Source organism: Dryas octopetala, chromosome 3 (genome assembly GCF_963921425.1).
Source record: "Dryas octopetala chromosome 3, drDryOcto1.1, whole genome shotgun sequence".
NCBI lineage: Eukaryota > Viridiplantae > Streptophyta > Magnoliopsida > Rosales > Rosaceae > Dryas > Dryas octopetala.
Window position 1 is genome coordinate 13,119,451 of NC_141368.1, and position 16,684 is coordinate 13,136,134.

Consider the following 16,684-nt stretch of genomic DNA (forward strand, 5'->3'; position numbering starts at 1 on the left):
TAATTGAAATATAAGTTATATTTCATTATTTCTTAGTCATAAAAACAAATTTAGAGTATTAGAATCTAAGAGAATTGAGATTGGGTGAAGTTTGAAAAATTAGCAGTTTCGGGTACCCTACTTTGAGGTAAATTATCTTGAGTTTTAGAACTCCAATTTGAATGATCTTTATATGGTTGTAAAGAAGAAATGCATAGCTTTAAAACAAGTATATGTTTGCTGAATTTGGATGAGATTTGATAGGGTAAAAGACAGACCAAATTTGAGAAATAAATCTGGACATTTATTGAACAAGTGGAACAATTAGTTGACCAAAATTGAAGTATGTATAAAATAATTGGACTAAATCTATAATTTCCTCTTAATAGTTTATATCGCCGCTTTATTTTCAAAACTTATGATCACTTGTCTAATTGATTGACTCCAATTTTTTTGCCATTTTGGACCTCATTCTCGATGGATTTAACTTTATTAAGTATAACCCAATATTGCATAATTATAACTTAACTTCAAACCGACATATCAAATGCTAAGTGATCGCTCGTGTGATTTGCTGCAGTTATCCACTCTAGAGGCGGAGTAAAAGTTTATAACAAAATTTTATGGTAAATTTATATTATTTTTTGCAATAATGCTAATTGTCTCACATTTTTTTTCCCACATCTGTATCTCACCTTATGTGTCATTACTTTACTAGACATGGTATTTCCTTTTTTTTTTTTTTTCAGGTTTTATTTTTTATTTTTAGTGTCCAATGTATGAATGCCATGTAAAGTGGTATAAAATTGTGGTATAAAAATATGGTAAGTGTAACATTACTATATTTTTTGTTACTCTAATTGTTTTAGAATTATAGTTGTTGGGATTATCGATAACAATGTCATATTCTTTTTTTCTTCTGTAATTTTTATTGCATTTGAATTTTATTTGAATTTTTTAAAATATTGAAGTTTTAAAATAATATTTAATTAATTTTTATGCCCATGTGGACACCACCACATGAGCACTTTTAATGGTTGATATTGACAAATTTGACAGAACCGATTAAGTGAGATATGAGATATAATATTAGGGTAACAAACCAAATAATAAGGCCTTGCACTATGGTCCTAGAAGTTGGGACCTAAAACCCAAATTTTGTACTTGGGTCATAGCAGCTCACTATGGGTTGGAAAATATGACCCAAATCCACCTAAGACCCAAAGTGTAACCAAGATCTGGGTCACACTGAGACCCAAAATGCATTGGACCCACCCACGTGACAACAGAAAGAGGAGAGAGGATGGAGCTGTACAGTTGAAGCATGCACAACATGGGCCCCCCTTGTCGGCTACTGCTTTCCTTCACATCCCCTTGACACGTGTGCACACCACCAACGATTGTGATTAATGGAATGTTGGTAGATATGTGGTCCGAATTAAAGGACCGTTGGTCCACTTTTTTTTTTTTTTTCTAAAAAATGATCGATTTTGAAATTAAGGGCCTAGATTAAATGGTCGTTGATACCCAATGACCCAGATCACTCCATATATATATATATTTTCACAATAATACAAAAATCATTCTAAAATTGAAAAAAAATCTAAAAAATTTAAGATTTTTTTTTTAAAAATCCCCCAAACCTTTAATAGAGAGAAAATATAAAAATTATAATTTAAGTAATAAAATTATAAATTTAAATATATTCAATATTAATCTTATTTTAAAAATTTTATTAAAATAAAATTAATTATATAATTTTTATAAATATTTAAATTATAAATTATAAATTAAACATCATTTAATCAATATTATACATATTTTAAATAAATATAAAACAGCACTGTTGGAGATCAAAATGGGTCTTAGTACTCATTTTGGGTCACTACATTTGGGTCGTAGTAGAAAGCCTAAGCCACAGAAAAATAGAAATTGCCAACTCTGCCCTTCTTCTTATTGGGTCATACATATGCATCTGGTAATGACCGTCTAGACCCACTGTTGCTCTTCAACCCAACTTCACCAAAACTCATCGCTCAGTCCCTTCTGTTGCATTTGGCTTCCCATTGCCCCATTCCAGAGGTACTCTCTCTCTCTCTCTCTCTCCCTCTCCTTCAATAACAGCAAAAACTGATACGCAAATTGTTGCATTAAATTCACAACTTATTTCCCATCTTCTAAAGATCTCTGTTTGTTATATTTTAATTTATAGTGTTCCCTCTTTTTCTCATATGCCATTTTCTTGTCTTAATTATGCACTTCTAGAAATTAAACCAGTAAGAGAAAATGACCCAAAATTGTTGATGAACTATAACTGGGATCAATTTTTTTTTTTTTTTTTTTTTTTTTTTTTTTTTTTTTTTCTGTTTTGTAATCTGTAGATTTAAGATTGTGCTGGAATCCCAGAACAAAGCATGGAGGCACAGAACCAGGGCCCTTTCTATAATTTAAACTATTAAAAAAAAAAAAAAAGGATATAAGGACCCAAAATTGTTGATGTGCTAACTGGGATCAAATGTCTTTTTTTTTTTGGTAATCAGTAGATTTTGAGATTGTGGTGGAATCCCAGAACAAAAGCATGGAGGCAGGGAACCAGGGATTTTTCACCAATGGTCCAGCCCACCCCACAGATCAGAAAACCATACCTCTGCCAGCCCTGTCCCAGCTCAGGCCAAAGCCCCAAAGCCCAACCCGTGGTGGTGGTTCCATTTCTGAAACCATGGAAGATTACTATTCTGTTTGCAGTCCCAGGAGAATCATAAATGTGTCAAATAAGAGGAAGGCAACCGTGAACGTTAATGCCGATGATACTAAGGCTTCTGGGAATCATGGTCCCAAACCTGATGAAGTTTATGGCTTTGTGGGTGCCATATCAACTGTTGTGGCTTCAGGTCCATTTCATCCACCATGCTTCTTACTTTGAGTTTATAAAGCAAAGAAAAAGAAAATTTTTTTTTAATTTGCTTTGGTATTGTTTTGTGTGAGCAGTTATTTTCTTGGTGTGGGCATATGTTCCTGAGTCTTTGCTACATTCCATTGGGATTTTTTACTATCCCAGCAGGTCAGTTTTGTTTATAGGTTCGGTTGGTTTTTCTCCTGTGTTTTTTTTTTTCTTTAACATTCTTATCCTGCATCTTTCTTTTGATATTCATTTGATTAAATCATTACCTACTTGAAATTTTGACAATGTTTTGTTATAGCCAGGAAAATTTAAAAGTCATGTTTAAATCAAACTTCGGATATTTGCATTGGTAGAGAAAAATTTATGTCCATGATTATTAATGGAAGAGTTTGTGGAAAGAAGTTTCACAAGAGTCAGCTATGGTGGTGAGTTTCTATGGGAGTCATGGTAGATGAACCACGTTTTCTGATTGCATTAATTCACTATATTACGTGGCAGTTGATGTTAATTAACAGCTAGTCATAATAATCAATGCAACACCAATATATACACATAGGTAGTCACATCATGTGGTCAACTAACTAACGCAGGCAAAATTGTGGCCTTTCTAGCATTAACTTTTCTACGTGATAATTTTGTCGTCCTTGCGGAATTTGAGTGCATGTTAGAATTTATGGTACTATTTTCAGGTACTGGGCATTGGCAGTGCCAGCTTATGTTATGATGACAATAGTTTTAGCATTGGGATTTTACTGTGGCCTCAATTTCATGTCCACCCCTCCCCCATCTTCCTTATATACAGTTTATGGTGAGCATTGATTGATTCTCTTTCCTTCTTATGATTGAAGTTTTGGATGTGTGTTTTCAGGCTTTAAGCTCATTGTTTTAACAAGTTATGCATAACATAACGTTCCATTGTGCTGTGCAGATGAATTCAGTAGAGACCCCTTGAGCTTTGCTCCAATGGGGGGAGATGATCAGCCCATTGAACCCATATCTGACATCAGCATCGCCAGAATCAATCGTTGCATGTTTATGCCACACGAACCAACCTTTGGGAATTGTTTGAAATGGATTGATAATTTGGTCGAGCAAGAAGAAATCCAATGAGAATAACAAAGGAAAGTACGTGTACTGCAAGAAAGAAGAAAATAGGAAGATGGCATACATTTCAAGTACATTTGTAAAGAGTTTCTCACCAATGTTGCAACCGTCAGAGGCAAGAATCTCTGAACCCAGTGTGTTAAAAAGATATACATTTCAATATACAGTGAAGAGAACGTACATTCAAATTTTCAATTGTCATGCCACCTCATACTTTGAATGCACACTATTTTACAGGTGAAAGGATCCAAGGGATGCAACATCTCATATAAAATCTTTCATTTTTGCTGCTATTGGGTCATAAATAGTATTGTTTCCAATTGTCGCATTTTATGCTTCATATTGATGGGTCCCTAAAGCTCATGCACTGGGTTTCAAGAGCATGAACAGAGCATTTCCCTAATACAATTAATAAGAGAGTTTCTTGTGTGCGTTCGATGCAGTGCACGGAACCAACCTACCATATACAGTGAGTCCATTCGATTTTGTGAGAGTACAATGCACTGTGCTTGCTGTGCTTCTAGTAACGAATTTGAAGTGCAATATCTTTCTTGTAAACATTGTTTTTAACAACAGCTGCCCTTTTAACTTTTTTTTAAATAAAAGTACCAATAACTCGGAAAGTCTAAAATTTATATATAGAATCTCTACAAGTTTAGCTGAAGAGAGTAATATGGAATTTAGCATGTGTATGAAATAACTTAGTGAAATCAATAAATAAATATGACCGAGCTTTCACGCTAGACAACTGAACCCATTCTACAGCTCTCCCAATCAACGGTTCACAATCGCTCACACAAACATGGGTGACTTGTTTATGCACTGTTCTTTCACCAATTAGGAAGAAAAAATTTCTAACATACAAAATATTCAATGCATTTGAGTCAGCCTTTCTATCATCTAGGTCGCCTAAGTAGATTTTCACAATCACAAGTAAACCAAGCATTCGGAAGAGTCAGCAGTGTGTATTATTGACAAGCACTGGCATACTGCGGATATTCAGCTTCTCAGGGAGCCAGCCTAGAGGTCACAGTTGGCTTCTCTTCCTTAAGGATGATCAAATTTGTAAATTGATTCACTTTTACCAGAAGCAACCACAAATATTTTTTGAATGTAGAAATTGATCTCTCAAGTAAGAACTTCAAGATTTTCTTGGTTGCTTTCTTGACCTTGAATCCGGGTCATCTGAGAATTCAGCAGCTCATGCACTCTACTCTTCAACTGCATGCAAACACGTTTACAAGAAAATTAGAGGAAAGAAATATTGATTTAATTTAGTAAGAAACTACATACAAGAAGTTCATTGATGAAGCATGGCACATTATTATGGAATACAAGAGACGGGGGCACTTTAGTTTCACAAGGTGAGCCTCAGGCATTTGAAAATTCAATTTTTGTATTTAAAATTATATGCAATAAGTGAAGAAATGAAAGAGAGAGAGAACATTTGACTATACACAGTGCTAAGGAGAAATAAGAAAGGGAGGAGGGAAACATGGGTGGTTTTATTGAAAGATGGGCTTAATTAATGGAGAACACAATCTTCGCTTGACAGCTTAATGGAATAGGGTTTATCATCTTCAGTGTCATGTAAAGGGACATTGCCTTGTAGAACAATAAACAAAGGCACAAGACAACCACATTGTGAGTTTAACTGATAACTTCAACACCAATAGAAGACCATAGGAAATTGATACCCCTTTTTTGTAAAATGCAATAAGACATTCAAAGTCAAGACTTGCATGTCCAATAAAATTATGGAGAGTAAAATTATGATATAAAGATTACCTCAGTGAGCCCTACTTCATTTTTCACTGACACATGAATAGCTCCATCAGGTCCCATTTGCCGGTACCTTGCCAGCTTCAGATCAGTATCATCACGATTATCAGTAGCAAATAGCACTGGAGACTGTTGCAACAGATCGCATTTGGACACAACATCAAGCCACAGATGGTCACCAAACCTCTCCTTTATTTCTTTGTATATGACAAACTGCACGACCATAGAAAAAAAAATGAAGTTAAACATATTGGAAAGGAAGAGCAAAGAGCATTACAGTGAAGTGGAGCATTTTCTATAGAGGTGAATTACAAAGAAAGAAATTATAGCAATTCTCTCAGATAAGAAAAAATTGTGGTGCAACTGGGATGGGATAAACTTTAGAAAAATTAATTTTCCTGCCCCATATGGTTTGGTAGAAATTCATTGGAATACAGTACATAGATTTAATCTCAAAAACTGCCATTCCATTCTCAACCATTTAATAAATCCCAATTCTTTTCCTACATTTGCAAAGAAAAAGTTCAAATGAAATCCACAGATACACAAGAACAATTTGTAACAAAATACAACGTTTCCGTTTCAAGTGGTGTTGAAGTGCCCCATTCAAGTTTGTTGCTAAGCATCTGAATCATGAAAAGAGGTTTCATATTTTACAATCCAACCATCCGCAAATGTCAAGACACAACACATTCATAAAAGCCACTCATGATCCTTTCTTCTTCTTTATTATTACATATATTCATTCAGGACTTGCTAACTTTTAGAGACAATAATATTAATTTTTAAACGCTGTGGATGAAGTTTATGTCAGATTTTGTAGTCTATGCTTGTGAGCTCCATATTTTTTTAATACCCAGAAATCCCCCAGGCAGACCCAGATTCTAAACTGGGAGCCCCCACCAAACCTTGTGATCTCCATATTTCATTATATAAGAGTGATCTTAGACCTTACATTCAAAAATATATGATGACATGGAAATCCATAAGAGCCCTAGCTCCTCCAAATTTCAATCTGTAGTAAGAACTTAGAAGTAAAAGACAGATCAATGCTTCAATAATGAATTAGGATTGATAATTCTAATAGGATTTTTATTGACTCAAACGATTACTGAAAAATTGCAAGTTTTAGGACAAAACAGCAAAAAGGCACTATGACTCTGTTATGGTTAAGAGTGCAAAACTTGTAAACCTGACTATTCAGGAGATCTTCACTTGAGGGTTTTTCCTTGGCTGTACAACCTATCCAGATCTCAGGATGAGGTTATTGCAAGGATGGCAGTCTGTACTACTTCACCTTTAAGCTGGGAATTTGAATTTAAAGGAATTTAAGAGAAGAGAAAATTCGGAAATTGGCTGAGTTATTGCATATTTTGGAGGGAATCAGATTACATACTAGCAGAGAGGATTTAAGAAGATGGCTTTTGGACTCTAAAGGGAAGTTCTCAGTGAATTCCTATTTTAGAAGATTATGCTGTAATGTTAGTGGATCAGTTTTCTTCCCTATTCTTCTATTAGAAAGAAAAAGTCCCCCCAAAGGTGCAGATATTGGGTTGGCTGGTGGCACATGGAAAAGGGTGAACCCAAATGATAGACTCCAAAGGAGTAGACCACATATGTGTCTATCACCCTATCACCTCTTTTTATTATCTGGGTTATCCCAGCAGGATGTGCTGCTTTGCTAGGAGAGAGGCAAGTTTTTTGGGAAGGGAAAGAAAGCTAAGGTCTTGGGGGATTGCTGTGTGCTAGCTATTATTTGGGAAATTTGGTGGAGGAGAAATAAAAGAATTTTTTATGATTATGAAGGAGTAGGTGAAGAGGAGCTTTGGGAGAGCATTTTGCGCCTCACTTTGGGCATCAGTATCTTCTGAATTTAGGAATTCTTCGTTCTCATTGATATTCTCTAACTGGAGATCTGCAGTGGTTTGACTCAATTGAAAGGCACTATATTTTTCTGTTTGTAGCTGATAGGTTACTAAATAAAGTGGTATTATTCTGTGCTGTGATGTGTGTATCCTGGTGGACTTCTTGTCCACAATGTATGCACTTAAATGAGAATTAATAAAATTGTTCTCTTATTAAAAAAAAAAAAAAAAAGGATCTTAACTTGAGAAGAGGCGTAGAATAATCTTAAAATCATTTATGGAATGAGAAGTTCAAAAATTATTGCTCCCTGTACTTCTCAAAGTGAAAAAATGAGCATACAAACATGAGTCATAACCCAAACAATAAAGCATACCCAATCATGTAGCATATTGATGTGATTTCGCACCCTATTCTTAGACCATCACTCAATCTGTTGTGAGCTGTAAAAATCCCTTTCATTTATTGATTCAATTCAATGCCATGTGAATTTATGTTTCAGATCTTGTATTGAATCCAACAGTACTACGTAACCACACCACATTATACCTGATCAGAAGGTGAGGTCCCACATTCTCCAGAGAGGTCATGGACATACAGTACTGCGGTTGGTAGATGTGAAAGGACAGCAAGTGTCAATTTTTCCAAATTATTTCTGTCCTCTGCAGCACAAAAAAGTTGCAATGACAAGCCAATAGAGCAACAAGGAAACATAAACACCAACCACAACCACAGTCCATTTGAAAGCAAAAAACTTAGCATAACATATCTTAATCATAAGTGGTCATGTAACTGAAAAAAAATATAATTGGGTGGTTCATCCATTTGGCCTTATGCCAAATAATGAGATAAATCATAACACCAACTTACAATTAGAGTGCTCCAAAGCAGCATATAACTGAAAAAACTAAAATAATTACTGTACTCCTGGGTAGGAAATGTTTATAAGTTTTCTTTTTACTATTTCCAGATACAAAAGCAGGTTATTACCTTATAATTTTAAAGGCCAAAACACGCTTCATGATGGATCTATCACCAGAATGAGGAAACCATAGTGTTACGCTAAAAAATGAGCTAGACTTGTATCTTTTGAATTTCAAGAAAAACGAACTCGATTCAACCCTCTTCTGGTAGGCTAAATAAATTCAATCAGATTCTTTGTCAAACACATCTAATTATTTTAACCTTTCAGGAAACAATAACATAAGCACTCTCCATCAGAAGTCACATATCAATTGTTCCCTCAGCAATTTAGAGTTATCAACCTGGACCCAAGCACTCCTTGTCAATACAGTGCTCTGATTTAACTGACTGAACACCATGGAGAAACAGAAAAAATTTCTTACCAAACCCAATTAACCAGTGTCATCAATCCATGGAAAAAACCTGAGCATATACATTGCAAGTGAAAAGATCAGACGAACCAGTGGTGCTTTAACCAGAGTAAGATTACAGTGCAATTGACTGACAGAAATATACCTTTCCTCAGATGCAGGGCAAAAGATAATAGAAGGTATTACAAGTTTACAACTTTTGATCTTGTTTAAAAGCCAGTTATCTAGCCAAAAACCATTTTTTATGCCAAACATTAGAGCCAAAGAAAGCATCCCTTAAAATTTCTGAGCTCATGTGATGCCAAATCATTTTTTTTTTTGCATGTATATATGTATAAATATATATGGTTCCTAAAAGTTCTGCATTAGAAGCACAAGTTTATTCATCACATATAAATTAATGGATGAAAAATTGAAATGAGAGTTCTAAATGAGCTCAACTCAAAAGTTCACCTCTGAGCGCAACGAATTAAACATAAGCACTCTAAACTACAGAAAACCAACTGCCAGTAGCTTACCATCACATCTCTTCAACAGGCCAGGAGTGTCTGTCACCTGCAGTCAATTTCTAGATATAACTAAAATTTAAGATATAAAATCCAAAACATATATTGCATTCGCAATATTAGAGAAATTGACTAACCTGAAAAGTCTGTTGGTCTAACATAATATGACCCATTAGTATTCCTCTTGTTGTGAAAGGGTAGTTGCAAATCTAAATCGAAAGAAAAGGGAAAAAAAATGAAAATAACAATTAATAGTAATAATGAAGAATAAATTTTTCATACTATCACAAAAACAAAATCATAAACTTCCATACAACAATGGATGGTCAACCCATTCAAGAATAGATGATTCCTATCCAATCACAAATACCATAAGTTGCATGTAGGAGTTGCAAAAAACTCTAGCCAATATTCTTAGTAGAACTTCCCTGCTACCAAGCAAACATCTCAAAAAGTGAACCCAACCTCACCCGGTAACACCAAAACGAAAATACATTGAACCCTGCAATTCTCAAGCTAAGCGAAAATGCAATAGCAAGAAAACCACTGCTCTATATTAAACACACTCCACCTTCAACAAATATTACAATTCTTATCCGCTTCAAAAGAAAGGCAACTAAATTTAAGTTATTTGGCTCCATTCTAGTTACTACCATGTCAAAGCTCTAAATATATTAGGCCAAAATTCTTTAATCATAGATCTTATGTAACCACAGTAGCTCTGGTATCAATGGGAAAAAAATTCTTCCATTTCCTGAGCTAAAGCCCATTCAGGAATGCCATGAATATTAATATATTACACGGCCAGCTTAATTAGTTTCAGCTGATCACTATGAAAGTTTTATCAAGAAAGATATTTTATTTTGGCATTTATCTCTTTTTCTTCTACACCATCTTTGGCACTTTAATCAAAGCACATGCTAGACCTATCTATTCAAATATCTTAATATCTAATGCAAATTTTTGTGTTGTGCATCTCTTTTACTATTTTTATTCATTTGTTTTGAATATCAATGCTTTGGACAAACCAACAATGGGACATTTGAATAATCCCTTTGGAAAGACTAAAATGCATGTCGACCCCAAGTAAAACATTTAAGGCTCCTCATTGCTAAAGATAACAAACTCCGCCATTCATTCAACTTGTCTCATTAACACCTTTAATTAACTGTATTATTCTTCCAAAAGAAAAAAAAAAACACATCATATTTAAGTGAAATTGTGCTTACCTCAGGCTTTCCTGTAGAGAGTATGCGGACCAAAGACGACTTCCCAACATTAGGAGCTCCAACAAGACAAAGTGTTGGTGTTTCTAGTTCAACTACTGGCATTGCTCGCAAAGTCTGCAAGTACAACTAAGTAAAAGAGATGGCCTTCCAAAAAATATTACTCAATTATGACTCAACTAACCATAGTTATACAAATCTAGCATGATAATTAGTTTAAGCAATTAAGTTCGTAGGTTCTAATGCATTCTGAAGTAGACAAGGATCCATAGGAAAACATTTATAGTTTATTGAACAAAAAAACCAAGCAGTATGAAAACTTAGACAACTCAAAATGATACAAAATTTAGTGTACTAATAGCAGATTTAAAGCAATTCCTAAAACTGCATGACAGACAGATTATCCATCAGAAGTTCTTATTTGAGTAGGTGTAAATCGCATTTAAGATATAAAGAATTAATTAATTTAAGACCCACGAAGGGAAAAAAAAAAGTTAGTTTTCACTAAAATACAGCAAATCAATTTTTTCTTCTGCGGTGCCTAAAAATAAAGGCAAATTGCACAATGCACATACATACTTGCCTGACCTAAATTCTCATGGAATATTACAGCACTAATGGTAAAAGATCAGATGCACAGACACATACATAAGAAATATCACATAAATAAATACGTACATAAGAAATGCAGAAATGGTATGCATATGTGTTGTGAAACAACTAAATAGTTACCAAAAAATCATATTACATGTTATACTTCCTTTCAACTCCAATTTCAGAAGGCAAAGTACCTTGGCTATGTGTAGCAAATCATCGACATATTTTCCTTCACAATTAAATGTCTCTTCAACTTTCTTTATACCCTGTAGGTAAAACCGCAGCAGAGTAAATATCTCTACAGATGGAAATGATTTTTCCTTTTTAGCTAAAGATAAGAAATGACCTCACTCAGTCTTGTCTCTGCTTCCTTCTTCGACAATGACTGCCACAATTTATTTGAATACTTAGTTAAAATCCTTGTCTTCTAAAATCAATAAACTACATTACTCCCAAATTCAAAGTTTTTTTTTTTTTTTTCTAATGGAACTTCAAAGTAATTTTGGATAGCATGATTAAAAATGGAAGAGCAAAATGTGTAACAGTAGTCACAGAATGCAGTGTTTCTGATAAGAGAAGACACAAGTAAGCCTCATAAAGATAATACATCACAAATAGATAAGAAAGTTTCCAGGATGCTAAGCAATCAACACACATGGGAGAATATATGAACGGAAAACACATTGTTGGAAACTAAAATTATTATTACAATGGGTATTACCAACTTGATGGAAGGAACTGTAAAGCAATTAAAACTAGCTTGATGTCTTTGAGAAAGCTTAAAGAGCATTTAATTTTCCAGAGCAAAATGGCACAGGGAATCAACAAAATTTCGGTAGCAAAAATGATGCCCTTTGAATGAAACTTTTCAGGGATTTAGTGCATCCCATGTACTGTAATACTCTTCTTACAATCCGACATGATAAGAGCCCCAATTAACTGAAACAAAGAAAACTTCATGCAATTGCCATCCTCTCAAAAACAACCAAACTTCCCTTCTAATCTAGATACTTTATGGAAATCAACTTTATATATATGACTGTAGTGATCTTGAAGAGCCAAATCTCCTCAGGCATAGAATTCATGCCTACTTTCAGTTTGGGTTCCAAGAAGTTAAAACTTGTATATAGGTAAAACAAAAAATCGTAAGACTTTGTATAGCAAAAGAAGGCATTCAAGAGGGTACCTTCTGTTTGTGTGTGTGTGTGTGTGTGTGTGAGAGAGAGAGAGAGAGAGAGAGAGAGAGAGCAGAAATTAATCTGCAATACAGAGTGTGTGGGACACAAAGGGAGAAGGCATAAACAAGGGATAATAAAAATTCAATTAACTTTTATCATTAAATACCACTTAACATGTGTCCTAAAAAAATAAGGATAAGCTGCCAACTAGAAGTCTAGAAGTAAATCGTATGCAATCATGTCAAAGATCATAAATTGCCATACTGAAAGCTTGAAGCAGGGATTGTACCATAAAGCTTAAAAAACCAAGATTTCAACCTTAGCACAAAGAGATGCATGTTCCTTTCCAACAGACACAACCTTCTTCCTCAGAGCATCCACCTTTCCCAGCACCTGCAATTATCATATTATAAAATTGTTTTAAGTGCGAGCAGTTGAAAAAGGTCTAAAAGACTAGACCTATCTGCATTCTTTTAGAGTCACAAAATAGTAAATTATATACGTCAGTCATAATGTAGAAATAATCAGAAAACTAATTTGAGAGCCAGATGTTGGAACTTCATTCCAAAAGACAATATACATCTTTGCATTTTAGTATGGAAGGAAACATCAAAATACCAATCTCTCTCATATTTGTTGTACAGCATACAAGCAAATGGCTTATTTTTGTTTTTTGAAAAGAAACACAAGCATACAAGCACATTGTATGACTAATTATTTCAGTAAACTTTTTATTATTATAACATCCTTGATTTATTCTGAATGGAAATTGGTCATGATTTGCTCAGGATGTACCTCTTCATAATTTCCATCCCCAAGAGTTAATTCAATTAGAGATCGCTCATAAGGATGAATAAATTTTTTATTCGGAAAATTCTCTGAATAAGTCCTCAAGGGAACTGCCAGTTCCTGAAGATGGAAACAGAAGGCTACTGTGTCATATTTGAACAGTATTTTCATATAAAACCAGTAAAGTAGAAAAGAAATTGTGCATAGAATAATATGACAAACTTAAGTTAAGAACAAACTTTCATCAATGCATCAAGTTGCTTTGCACCTCTATTTCTTTCTCGCTTTGCAATATTGGCAATGCCTGAAACATCAACAAATTATACATCAAGGGTAACAGCAGGTTCTGTAAACCAATTCCATCTAATTCAAGTCTAATGTAGTTCTGCCAACATCGATCTAAAACACATGCTCGTAACAAGTACCCTTTGTTGGTGAAATCCTTTTAGCCTTCCTTAGTGCTGAATGCAGAATGTCAACAGAGGGCATCACCATGGGTAGCTTTTGAAAAGCACCAACACCTTTGAGTTTTTCTGGAAATTTGTCCTAGAATTAGAAAATTGGACCATAATAGCCATCGTTATTTTTTCTATTAGTTTAGTCTCAAAATCTTAATGAAAAAAATTGCAAAAAGTATGATTACAAAACAAAATTAGACCAATGAGGAAAAAATTGAATAAAGCTAAAAACTTATTAAACATGAGAGAACAATTCCCTTTAAGTAACAAAAATTATAACAATGCAATAATATAAATGGCACGAAGATCCAATGATTTCAAACATGCTCAAGTTGTAAAGGTCAACTTTACCAAAGTTTAATGCCATTTGAATGCACCAATTAATCAGAAATGAACTTCGTTTCACAGCATACAACTATTACTTTCTAAAATAAATCAAAAAGGATCTTTAAACCTTGATAAATGATTGAGCTAAACACCCTCAAACCATAAATTGTATACATGTACTATATGTCTGTATACATGGTACATGGTACATAAAACTTCCCCTGTCAGCAGGCCAAACGATGTGAATTTGTCAATCACATCGATTATTTCCTGATAAAGAACTTGTCCTCAATGATATTCCTGCACACATTGGAAAGTCAACCTTTCTCTCTACTCCAATAATCCCTATACTGCCAGCAGTTTCTAAGTCCCAAACATTTTGTCATCAAAACTTTGTTCAGCATGGTTATTGATCTAAACCCAAATCCCTCTCTGACTGCTCAAGAAGGACCTACCTTTACTGCAGTCAATCATTTATTCTTAAATCTTGCATCCCACATAAGTTTTCACCATGCCCTAATACTTATTCATAAGGTCTCTCCTACGTCTCTCATTTTTTATCATTCAACAGAAAAATGATAGTAATAGAAATAATATGGAATGCAATTCATGCGTAATATTAAAGAAAACATAAACATACAGTTGCTTATATGAACACGAACACATACTGACTTCTCTTGTTATAATATACTTGCATGGAACTAAATAAATAAATATTATAGAATGTAAAACCTTTGCTTCCTCTTTCTTTTTCCTTTTCAGGACAAGATATTTCTTTCATATCATTTTCTTTCTTTGCTTCACTCGCCATTTAGTATATCCTGATGTTGAATTAAGCATGTCCTTGAAACCAAATAAATACCAATATTAAGAAGAAATACCGTAGGTATGCTTTCTTGTTTAATTTGGGCTGCAGGTACATAGCTTCCATTGACAACTTCGTATGTGGTAGTTTGTATGTCCTTACAGAAGCACAGGAATGGATAAGATCTGGCACTAGATGTGAAGTATGGGCCTGCATTAGGAGGGAAATTATTTGTAATTGGTAGAAGACATTTAAGTTGAAACTGAATATTGTAATCACACACCAAATGGAATTAAATTACTCAAAATAGTCAGGAAAATAATGGGTAATGACAATGAGGAAAGAATAAACTTAACTTAGCAATTCGATAATTAAAAAAACTTTTCCATTACTCATAGTTTATTCAGGGTGATTCTCCTTTCTCCTTTTCCTTTTCTTTTTCTAATTGGGTAATCCATTTTCTTGAAACAAGTACAATATGAAAAGCAAAATTCTGGATTTTTCTATGATTTCCTCAACCTTACAGCTACCAAACAGAATTTTATTTTTCTCAGTAACAAAACAAAAATGAAAAGTGAGGAGGGTGGAACTCAGACTGGTGCAAAACAGAGAGTTTTGAAGAAGTGTTTGAGACTCCAATGGAAATGAGCTTGTGAACTTCAAAAGATTGAAAAGAAAATACAATAAAATAAAGATAACAACAAATACAGTAACTGGTAACAACTAATTAACAGCACAAATCAAAATGCAATTTATAGGCTAAAGTAGAGCAAGGAACCCATACAGTAGAACTAACCCACAAAAAAATCAGGGATTTTTCTATAGAAAAAAGATAGACACAGACACAGACGCAGAGTGAGAAAAAGAGAGAGAGAGAGAGAGAGAGAGAGAGAGAGAGAGAGAGAGAGAGAGAGAGAGAGAGAGAGAGAATAAGAGAATGAGGGAAACCTTTGGAAAATTTAGAGGTTGTCAGTAGTAATCTGTTTGGAGGACTGTGCCACAATTGGAAGAAACTACAAGCCCTGCTCATCCTTTCTTTCTCTCCAGCTTCTGAACAAGTTTGTCTTAGCTTGGTAGAACCTCAAACAAATAAACAATGGCGAAGTGAAAGAGGTTTTGAGGTTTATCAAGTTCTTTTCTTTTTTCGTATTTTTTTTTTTCCGCGAGGTTTATCGAGTTTACTGTCAAAAACACAAAGATTGCTTCTTTTGTTTTTTGGTCGAAGAGATCGCTCCTATTAACCACCCAAAAAAAAAGGGGCCAAAATGAATCTCACGGGCAAAAAAAAAAAAAAGTAAATTGGTGATAGGTAGACGTGGTAAAATTTATTAGATTGAAATTAGGATGAACATGAATTAAAATAAATAAGAATAAAAATAAGAAAGTAATAAAATGAGTATGAATCAGAATTAGTATAAATAGACAAATAGATTAACCCACACACGTATATAATAATTTTTCAATAAATAGCTCCACATTTTAATGAGTTGAGTCATCGGCACAAGCATTGAGCACCCTGCTTCTAACTACAATTTGAATTTGGTAATAAAAAATGTTGTCAATTTCAATCCTAAAATCGCATAAAATGTTATGCCTTTTAGTTTTTGTTATCTATATATATATTTAAAAATTAAATATACTAATGAAAAATACACAAAAACACAAATCATTTTGAATCAGGTTCACTCTAATTTTGTGAGTTACTGTTAGTACTTACAACCTGAAATCGTTGGATAGTTTCGATCAACCCTTTGAAAAAAATATATATGTCGAGAGTTTGGCAAGGGGCCAAATGGCCAATGGCTCGGCCCTGAACACATCAACTAATTTATAA

The 16,684-nt window shown here is 34.0% G+C and overlaps 2 protein-coding genes across 4 annotated transcripts; one reads left to right on the plus strand and one right to left on the minus strand.

The window, feature by feature from the left end:
• The first annotated feature begins 1,954 nt into the window (after positions 1-1,954).
• LOC147291068 (phosphatidylinositol N-acetylglucosaminyltransferase subunit P-like) lies at positions 1,955-4,165 on the plus strand. Of its 2 annotated transcripts, none has more exons than XM_086234920.1 (5): positions 1,955-2,061; positions 2,520-2,870; positions 2,968-3,040; positions 3,571-3,689; positions 3,810-4,165. In XM_086234920.1, exons 2-5 carry the CDS (start codon positions 2,558-2,560, stop codon positions 3,989-3,991), a joined length of 687 nt encoding a protein of 228 aa, XP_086091046.1. In that variant the 5' UTR covers positions 1,955-2,061; positions 2,520-2,557; the 3' UTR covers positions 3,992-4,165. The 2 variants fall into 2 exon arrangements, with proteins under 2 accessions (XP_086091046.1, XP_086091047.1); XM_086234921.1 differs by having other exon boundaries at positions 2,523-2,870.
• A 508-nt stretch (positions 4,166-4,673) lies between these two features.
• PDE318 (P-loop containing nucleoside triphosphate hydrolases superfamily protein) lies at positions 4,674-16,067 on the minus strand. 2 transcript variants are annotated; one of them, XM_086234917.1, is made up of 14 exons: positions 15,799-16,067; positions 14,927-15,060; positions 13,686-13,806; positions 13,500-13,564; positions 13,267-13,380; positions 12,790-12,864; positions 11,640-11,678; positions 11,488-11,559; positions 10,700-10,813; positions 9,608-9,679; positions 9,483-9,519; positions 8,180-8,292; positions 5,774-5,980; positions 4,674-5,206 (listed from the first exon to the last, which is right to left on the minus strand). In XM_086234917.1, exons 1-14 carry the CDS (start codon positions 15,878-15,880, stop codon positions 5,114-5,116), a joined length of 1,338 nt encoding a protein of 445 aa, XP_086091043.1. In that variant the 5' UTR covers positions 15,881-16,067; the 3' UTR covers positions 4,674-5,113. The 2 variants fall into 2 exon arrangements, with proteins under 2 accessions (XP_086091043.1, XP_086091044.1); XM_086234918.1 differs by lacking the exon at positions 15,799-16,067 and having other exon boundaries at positions 13,686-13,793; positions 14,927-15,049.
• Between the last annotated feature and the right edge of the window lie 617 nt (positions 16,068-16,684).

Coding starts and splice junctions, on each gene's coding strand:
- LOC147291068 (XM_086234920.1), top strand. CDS start 2,558: ATGGAGGCAGGGAACCAGGGATTTTTCACCAATGGTCCAGCCCACCCC. Junction 3,041..3,570: donor ATTTTTTACTATCCCAGCAG/GTCAGTTTTGTT, acceptor TACTATTTTCAG/GTACTGGGCATTGGCAGTGC. Junction 3,690..3,809: donor TTCCTTATATACAGTTTATG/GTGAGCATTGAT, acceptor TGTGCTGTGCAG/ATGAATTCAGTAGAGACCCC.
- PDE318 (XM_086234917.1), bottom strand. CDS start 15,880: ATGAGCAGGGCTTGTAGTTTCTTCCAATTGTGGCACAGTCCTCCAAAC. Junction 15,061..15,798: donor AACCTCTAAATTTTCCAAAG/GTTTCCCTCATT, acceptor CTCCTAATGCAG/GCCCATACTTCACATCTAGT. Junction 10,814..11,487: donor ATTTGCTACACATAGCCAAG/GTACTTTGCCTT, acceptor TTGTACTTGCAG/ACTTTGCGAGCAATGCCAGT.